Source organism: Atta colombica, unplaced genomic scaffold (assembly GCF_001594045.1).
Source record: "Atta colombica isolate Treedump-2 unplaced genomic scaffold, Acol1.0 scaffold125, whole genome shotgun sequence".
NCBI classification, from domain to species: Eukaryota; Metazoa; Arthropoda; class Insecta; order Hymenoptera; family Formicidae; genus Atta; species Atta colombica.
In genome coordinates, this window is record NW_017259212.1 from 3560131 (window position 1) to 3570469 (window position 10339).

Below are 10339 nucleotides of genomic sequence, written 5' to 3' on the forward strand. Positions count from 1 at the left end.
CAAATAATAAGACAACTGAACAGCAATTGCACGAGCAAAACGAAGCTTATTACATCTATTAGAAGTTCCGCATGCTCCATTAAATAACAATGTCTAGATGTCAATGCTTCAAACTCTTTTATGTCTTTATTTTTTCCGTTATAATTGATAAATTCGATTTTTAAAAGTTCCATTTGCCCGCAAATATGAAGAATAATTCCAAGGAGAAGTATATCATTGCCTTTATAAATAAATTATAATTATAAATTAAAATATATTAAAAACATGAAAGTTTTAACAAAAAACATTATCAGTTAGAACTTGAGTTAAAAAAAAACCTGATATAAAAAAACAAAATGTTATTGCATTGGAATTGTAAGGTAGACATACAATATGCATTAAAAAAAAAGAACTTCTATTGAAAAATAAAAAATTTTTTGATATTTAATATCAATGAAAGTAAATGTTTTATATAATTAGGTATCAAATATTTTAGTTTTGTTAATTAGTTTTGTTAACAAAACTAAAATAAACTAAAAATCTAAATATAAAAATTAAAAATTACTATTACTAAATTTTTGAGGGGGCAACCATTCAAAAAATAGATGTACAAATGGACTTCAGACTTTAAGGGACTTCATCGGACTTCATCGGACTTCGAGGAATTCAACGAACTTCTGATAGATTACACCGAAATTCAAGAGTGGTTACACCCCCATAAATTCTATTAAATGTAAAAAAGTTTAAAGTAACTAATAATAAGCAAGTCTCTTAGATATTAATAAACAGTTAATTACCAACATTGCCAGAGCAATTTAGTGTCAATAGAATATATTGCACTATGAAAATTACATAGTATACATTTGTAGAGAGATGATAATTTCCTAATGTCCATGGTAAGGGCACAGGTAACTCCATTGCTAGATTTTTGACGGATATGTTAACTTGGATGTCCTCATCATTGCCTAACATTGAACTAACTATTACAGGTATCAGAAACAAAATTGGTGCCATATAACCAAAAAATGAAATACTGTAGCAAATCATCCTTCCCATGAATGCGTGCCGCCGCATAATCGTGCGCTTATTTTCAGTATCGATCGCAATATAGTCGTTGACAGCAGAAAAGAAATTGCGAATTAAATTATCGGCGTATATACGAAAGGACAACAATTTTAATATAGAGAGAATATTGCAAAACATAAGCATAAGAGAATCGAGTTTTTCATATATACTGCCGTTACCGAAATTGATTTCGAGGAACAATAAAATCATCATCACGATCTATACAAACAGAAAGGATGGATTGTTTATTACCACATTAGAGCTTTATTTCTGTTTCTCGTTCTCACTGTGTACTAAATGTTACATTGTGCACCAAACTGGAATTGTCAAACTCGATAGGTCGAAAGTACAAGTTACGAAGAACGTACCAAACTGACGACACACACGACAGTACGGATTAAAGCAAATATGTTATATTTTTGCAAAGGCCAAACGCCTAGTGGCCAAGTTAAGAATTTGCTGGGAGTCATAGCGTATGTTATATCGTCTTTCCATGACATTATTGTAGTTAAGTAAGTAGAGCTGCACGTTGCACAGTAATATCGGTCTTTATGCATAATACGAATCAATCATCAACGATATTCTCTTTCATATTCATATTTTATCTCCGGTGCAATTTTAATATTTACTGAAGTTATTTTCCAAAACACAGTTATTTTGAATACTTGAATACTTGAAGAAAAGTTTTCTATATAGAAGTAGAGGGGGCTACGATCAAATCGAGGAAGGAGGATATTTCATTTTTTTTCCAATGCATCATCATTGGTCGTGTTACAATACATTTTATTCGGATATCATCTTTTTGTCAAAAGACGTATGATTAGTTTAGAATTTAATGTGTTTGTTTCTTACCAACACGAGCAATGTTGTTAGTTTTACTAAAGGTATTTGAAAATATTTCATATTTTGTTATTAATATCTTTAATTTGATTGAATAAATGAATGTTTTGTGATTTTAAGGATTCTGTTAGATGTATATATATTATTATTATTATTCTAGATATCTTTAAATGAAAACTATGATAATAAATTGATTATATAAAACAATATTTATATTGCAATATCTATATAATTTTGTAATTATTTCAACTTAAAAGAATACCTTACAACATATTTAAAGGACAATAAAATGTAACCTAAACTGCACATTTATCAGATTTTGTGTTAATTTAACATATTATAAATATTAATATTTTGCTTAAAAGTTTTTTTTACGAGGGGGAGGAGAAAAAAAAGCTCAAATTGAAGGAGAGGCCCGGGAAAAAATGTTTTATACTCGTAGGATACCGGGTAAGAAGGAAAAAAAGATATAAATATAGATCCGGAAATAAGTCGTTTTCGAGTTATAATCACATTTATGTTAAAAAAAATGATAATTTATTTTTCATAATCACAATCATAATTCATTTTAGTGTTTTAATATTAAATAATAATTTCGGATTATTTGGGCGTGATCCAAGATGCACTACGTGGAGGTATAACCCACTTGATTCCTCTTTTTTTATTTTTTTATTTAAAAATTGTTTTTACCTTATTAGAGGGAAGCGGACTATGTAGTGCATCCTGGGTAACACTAAAATAGTTCGAAATGAAGTTATTTATATTAAAATACTATGAAATGAAATTATGATTAATTATGAAAAATAAATTATAATAAAATTTGTTTTAACATAAAAATAGTTGTAACTTGGAAACGACTTATTTCCGGACCTATGTTTATAGCTTTTTTCTTCTTTTTGGGTCTCGAATAACTTCCTAAAGTATTGCAGGCGATTTTCCAAACCCTGTATATATGGATATATTTTATATATAATTATAAGTAATTATATATAATTATATATAATTTTATATAATTATATATAAAACATTTTTTTCCCGAGGGGTGTTTCATGTTCTTTCCAGTGCATCGTTTCTCATGTTGCAATCTCTTTTCTCTATATCTTTTATCAATACCATTTTTTTTTATCAAAGGTAAAATACATACAAATATATGTATAATAATGGCCTTATAATGACCGACACGATTGGTAATAATCTAAAAACTAAAGATATTTCGAGAGTTGCACGCAATACTATAATTTGGAATAGTGCAATAGTTTCTTAGAATGCGTTCGGAAAGTTCGCTACCAATGTTAACGCTACTATCTCTGTTCATGGAGCCAAGATAGCGCTAGCGAATACAAGCATTCTGTGAACAGTAATAGTGTAGTGTCCTAATCATACCGCATATGGCAAAATGGAGCAAGAGCAAGATTTTTTAGATTCTGCTAGATTCTTTCGTTTTATGCAAAAACGCGTTGAACTAGCCTAATTTTATTGATTTTTGAACTAAACTGTATAATTACAAAATATTAGACAACCATAACTTTATCATTTTTTGCTTTAATGACATCCGTTGGACTCAATTTTAATATAACTTTCCTGTAACTCTTCATCACGTAATTCATTTTAAAAGCTAAATGTAATGAATACTATTGCGATTATTAATTTCAGCCAAAAATGTTCATTTCAGTATTCTATACTATCGCTGTTCATTTCTCTGCCGCAAATTCTATAGGTATTCTATATAAGACCATAATGGTCCCATGTAGGATCATAATGGTCCTATATGGAATTGTGATGGATCTCATATAGGGATGTAATAATCCCATGTGGGGCCGTAATGATCTTGTGTCAGACCGTAATGGTCTCCTGTGGAGCCATAATGGTCCCATGTATGAAGGTATTTCAGTATTCACTACACTATCGCTGTTCATAGAGCACACGAACGTGCTATCAATGCACTATCTCTTTAGTGATAGCATTTGTAGCGCGAAGTCATGACATCAAATATCATCGCTATCAATAGTGTCGTTACAATAATGTTTCAGAGTGCTATGCTGTAGTTAACTCTCCGAGCAGTGGTAGCGCTGCATAGTACTGGTAATAAGCTCCCCGAACGTACACTTACAATTAGACAACATAAGTAATATTGTTAGCAATACTGAAATTTCATATACATGCAAATACATTTTTGCTGTTATACGATGTTTCGTTTGAATAGATAAATGTATTATAATTAAAACAATTTTATTAAAATCATACTCTCTCTATGTATATTATTATTTCTATAGATATTTTTCAGTGAAAAATTGTTTATTATATGCTTCTGATGCCTTACGCTTCTATCATTACGCGTAAAACAGATAAATATGAAATAGACGTTTTTAAAATGCTCATGTAAGTTCCCAAATCTACTACAACGAAGTACCCAGCTTGCAGCTTAATCGGAAACTGAGTCCACATCATGATAAATACTATGTTTTTTGTTACTTTTATAGGAAGATCATACCAAAAGCTGTGATAAACAGATTGCGCGACTTCTTCCATCTGCGTCTTTAAATAATCTCCGACAATACTATATAACGTTAATTGTATCAGAAATGCGCTAAGTACCAAGAAACTTTTTGACATCATACCATAGTCGTTGGTTGTTAAGGCAATGATAAATTGGAATCCTACAAAAATACACGTAATTAATGTAAATTTTATGACATTTCATATTTTTTTTTATTAATTCATGAGCATATCAAATTGATGCATATTTACCTACTATAATTATAAGCATACTGCTGATGAAGAGTTGTACCATCAAAACGAATCTAATTATCTCAGCAAGCTTTCTAGTCATTCTTATCAAATGATCGTGTCTCAAAATCAATGTGTTAAAACGTTCATAGACTTTCGGACTTGTTATGTCAAAGTTAATAAAATTTGCTTTTAAAATTTCCAGTTGACCGCACACGTGTAATACAATATGAAGAAATACAGAATCACTACCTGTAAAACATTATAATTAAGAATATGTCGTAAGAATGTACAACTATTAATTATAATAAGTATATTAAAATTTTAGGAGTATTTATAAAAACTATATTTAATATTTGCAAAATTCAGTATTTTATTAAAATGGACGTAGAAATTTATTTCATATATATAATATTTAACAAATGAACAAAGTTAGATGATTAAAAATGATTTTATTATATAGTCAGGAATGTAAAAATTAATTATACGACAGAAAAAACTCGATCCATAAAGCCATAATTTTAATAATTCAGAATATCACTATAGTGCATCTAGCCATAATTAATAAAATATTGTTGCTTATTGTACTTCTCTGCCATCATAAAATTAATATTATTTAGATATAAATATAACATATATCTCCAGATGTGTAAAGATAAATACAATTTATAATAAAAAAATAAATTTTTTGTTACTCTTGATATACAAGTAACTAAATAGATAATTAATACTAATTGTTTACAGATTTAAACCTCTATACACCGCGTCAAGATTGTAATCATTGTAAAGCTTTTAATACTTTGAGTTTTTTATTTGATTATGTTTTTTATTTTGTTTTTTGATTGAATATTTTATTTTTAAATTTTTGGATATTAAATATTACGATCATGACTTTTAAACTTTTTCTGATAGTGATTGCTCAGAATTCAACAGTTAGGGCTAGGTATCATAATATAGTATACCTAATATAGTAATATAGTATACCTAAACTAATAATGGCTTTATAGATCAAGTTTTTTTCTTATCTAATAATTATTTTTTATATTCTTAATGATAATAAAATACAAAAAAAAGTTATTTTTTGAAAATTCTGAGGGTCCAAAAAGAACGAACTTACTATACATGTATATAATTTTAAATGCATTCGAAATGTTTAATAAATATTAATAAACTTTGTCTATGGAATTATATTTTGAATGCAAAAGAGAAATCAGTAAGGCCGTAACCGTTAAAATATAAATTAACATTTTGCAAAAATAACTACGTAAATAGGCAATGACCTACCATGATTACTAATGCACATGATTACTAAATAGATGTACTGCAGTATAAAAATCACCAAATATAAATCAGTTGAAATGTGAAAATGTGCCAAGGTACATGTTGACGGAATAGCATATCCTGCTTGATGACCAAAAATAGTTATATTAATTTTGGTTTCCTCACTGCTTAGTTGTGCGTGTCCCACAATGAAGATTACTGAATCAACATAAGAGATCAATAAAGCGATAATGCAGATTATCCTTCCCCAGAAAGCATGATTTCGCATAATGATGCGTTTCTCCTCGGTGTCGATTGTAACATAATCGTTCATAGCAGAAGAATAATTACAAATCAGATTATCAGCATATATACGAAACCATATTATTTTTGTTAAAGCAAGAATACCGCAGGAAAAGAGCGTGAGGGCGTCAAGATTTGCAGTTGCGTTTGTGCAATTATAATAGAGTTCGAGATACTGTACGATTACCACCACACTCTGCACATAAAATAAAAATCTGTTTTTATTGAGATTCGACTGTGTGAGCAAAATAAAATATCGATATTCCATAATAAATATTCACACATCGAAGGCACAAGGAGAAGAAAAATTTCACAACATGAAAATTGGAAACATACCAACCCAAAACTAGACAAGATATGACGCAATAAAGCGAACTTGTTGTATTCTTGTAAGGGCCAAGCACCTATGGGTACAGTTAGGTGTTTGACGAGGGTCATAGCGTACGCTATATCGTCATTCGATGACATTATGGCAATCAAGGAGAGATGCACTGTATTCACGAATGTCAGTCTTCGTCCATAATGCGATAAAATTCGCATTCATATTTTATTGAAGTGTAGGCACCATTTGAATACTACTCATATGCTCTGTTATTTTCCGAAGTACAGTTGTTCAGAACAATTGTGATGTAAACTTATTTTTATGAAAATACAAAAGGGTAAAAAAACAAAAAGGAAATGGAAAGAAAAGAGAAAGTTTTATTTTTATTTCGATACATCGTCTTCGATGCGACTGTCATGTGTTAATATTATAATGTAATTTCTCCTGCATTACATTTTTTTAAAGAAAAGTATAAAGAGTATGGCACGGTTTTTAATTCATTTTATCAGTTCATGAATCATCGCTAAATAATTAAAATTTCTTTTGCGTGCATATTTTGTTAAAGGTGTGTTTTAATATCTAACAAGTATTTATTATTTATATTAACATTCAACATTATTTATATTAAGTATTTATTTTAAGTATTTATCAATTCGTGTAAAACAGATAAGAAATAAGGATTAAAAAATTTTTTTTCATTTGTTCAGGTTGAGATTTTTCGCAAAATATAATTTTTAATTTGATAAAATGTTGTCCTCACATCATAAGACTATATTTTTTGTCACATTTATAGGAAGATTATATATAAGTTTAAAAAAATATATTATACATAGATTGGTAAAAAAATAAAGAAAATAACAAGTACATATAAATGTATATACGTAACAAATATATCTCTTGGTTAAGAGCAATTGAAAGTAATAGACAGTAAGGTACTGAAATATAATATACTATATATTTTTTATTTTACTTATTAACATATATCGCTTTTTATACCACAGGAATTATTGAGGATTTTCTGATTCATTAATTGTCACCTGTAAAAATGATATGTATGTTAAGGTGGTTTTCAAGATATCTGTCATAGTGTTTCGTGTAAGATAGAAAAATTTTCCGGCACTAATTCGAAGAGGAGTCTTCATTCTCATCATAATGAATATCAGATCTTTCACCATGATAGGTGACATTTCATCCCATGCGGTGCTGTATATGGCATAGACAATTGACTCGCTTCGATTCTTCAAAGTATCGCCGGCATACGTATACAAAAAGGTTTGTACCATATAAAATTGAATGGACATGAACATTTTTATCATTTCCTTGTAATCTTGTTGCTTGATTGATAAAAGAATCCCTACTCCTGAAAACACGCAACTCTTCGAATTATGAATGTATTATGTTAATTTAGATTTTTAGATGTATTTTATACATTAAAGTATTTTATAATAAGTTTTATAATTTTTATTAATATTTTATTATTTTTTTATATTGATACTTTAATCTTTCTTATTATGAATTTTTATTTTTTAAAAAGTAATTCAATAATTCTAATTACATAAATGTATTGCGAAACTGTTTTTGCAATTTTTATAGTTTTTACTGGCAAGTTTTAAGATATAATTTTATGCTTTTGTAATATATCATTCAACATGGATCAATATAAAATCAAAAAAATTGATTTAGGTACATACCTGAGGATGCAATTACTACGCTAATTATTAAAAGTCGTAATAAAATGTTGATATTAAAAGCGTCTTCAATATTCTTGGTCAGTGCTATCAACTGGCAATGTCTTTTGACCAATGGTCCTAAAACATTTCTATGACGTTTTTCGTCGTAATGTTTCTTGTTAATCTCCGTAAATTGTATCCCCAAAAGTTCTAGTTGACCGCAAAGATGCATAGTGATGCCGAAAAAAAAACTATCGCAAGCACATTCTGATATCAATATCAAAGATCCTTGTATTACTTGCATCATAAACAATATTTTGTACGTAGAATACGAAACCCCTTTGTACAGACACGTTGATGGAATGACAAAATTCCACGTAGCTACAGTATCATTATCTGTAATTGCAGCCTGTAGAATACAGGTATTAATTTTTAGAAAATAAAACATTTCCTTTATTGACAAAATAAGTTTCAATTTTATTCAACAATAATCTTATGAAGATTTAATACAACCTTTTGTTTATTGCTGAGGAAGACGGATATGAACCATAAGGCGCCTGCTGTTGTTCCAGCGATTAAGTGAGTCAGGGCGATTAGACGTCCTGCACGTGCATATCCCATCATCACTATGCGCGACTCTTTTTTCATAAACGGAGACGACCAGTCGTCGATTGCAGAATTGAGATTAATGGCAATCTTTTTCATATAAATTCGTGGAAAAACAATGTTCGACCATGCATGCATACAGCTTTCTATTAGACGAAGAATGTCTAAACCATCTCTAACAGCATCACAGCTCTTGAAAGATTCTATCAGCACGTTGATCATTGTGAGAGACTGCATGGTAGCAAATATAAAATTGCATTCTCATGTGAAGTTGCACTACATCAAAAATAATAAATATCGAGAAACGATGTTTAAACTGTTTATAAAATTTTAATCACCAATTGTTCTTTATGTTTAAATTATGATTAATTACAATAAATCATTGTGTATAATATGTATCTTTCAATGTATTATATTTTATATATTTTTTTATATATGCATGTCATTACACGTATTATAGAATTTATTCTAATCATATACAGATAATAGACTTAATTATTGAACAATTTAAAATTAAAATTCTTATAATTTTCAACTTGACTGAAAAAGATTTAAGTAAATGCAGTGCAATTGTTTACCTTAATTTTTATATTAAATTGCATATTTTTTTTTCTTACCATTACAAATAGCTAATTTCTACATTATATGTTATTTTACATTATGTTACGTTATTTTACCCCTGTTATAAATATTATGAACCACTGAATCGTGTAAACTACATTATTCTGCTGCAAAGGCCATAAACCAAGTATCCACATCATCGATTTTATCATAGAAAAACCATAATCTATACCACTATTCCAATTTGTTTTCATGTTCAGCGATGTATTAGTTGATTTCGACCTCAAAAAGAAAAATTGTAGTCCTGCGTGATATTGCTCGGGTCGATGACTTACTTTTGCCCCGAAGCAAATTACTACGTCTATATGCATCTAGTCCTTCCGTGCTGACCAACCTTTAGGGTGGTAAGATAAGTATATGATACAAATTTGTGTCTCTCTACCGCATCTTTCGAACGCCCGCGGGTAATGCGCACAATTTTCAATGTACTGTTGTGTCAGCATATAGACATAGATGCTCGCGATCAATTACGAATTGAACGACGATATTCTGTATATAGTCGGTTTACATTTCTTTTCCACGAATAAAATGTTTTTTTTTGTTGTGTCATCTAAGCGACATAGTGAAAGTAAAAAAGAAGGAGTGAATCTATCGGCAGTACACATGCGACAAAGAAGAAGTTATGGTTATAAAAGGAACAATTTTTGTGCATTTCTATTCTAGGAGCATTGCTAAACTTTTAATAATAATTACTAAAATAATAATAAATCGAGATTGAAACGTCTGTATATTATATATTTTCTTATATATTTTTATATTCTTATTTATTATTTACGTTGAATGATTTGTCAAATTTATATTCAATATATCTTTTGTTATAATTATTAATGAAATAATATAATTTTTGGCTCCTAGCTCTCTTTTGTTATATTAAATTAATAATAATAATAATAATATAGTAATAAATAATTATTAAAAAAAATAGTAATTAAAATTATTTATTTTT

The 10339-nt window shown here is 28.7% G+C and overlaps 1 protein-coding gene across 1 annotated transcript in view; it reads right to left on the reverse strand.

Annotated features, from left to right (window-relative positions):
* The window catches only part of LOC108694779, an 18198-nt gene that overhangs the window by 5414 nt on the left and 2445 nt on the right, over positions 1 to 10339 (reverse strand). Inside the window, 8 exon segments of the mRNA XM_018204437.1 lie at positions 3 to 220; positions 5992 to 6370; positions 6511 to 6665; positions 7617 to 7856; positions 8188 to 8575; positions 8680 to 9003; positions 9450 to 9645; positions 9647 to 9727. Coding sequence (XP_018059926.1) covers positions 3 to 220; positions 5992 to 6370; positions 6511 to 6665; positions 7617 to 7856; positions 8188 to 8575; positions 8680 to 9003; positions 9450 to 9645; positions 9647 to 9727 — 1981 coding nt within the window.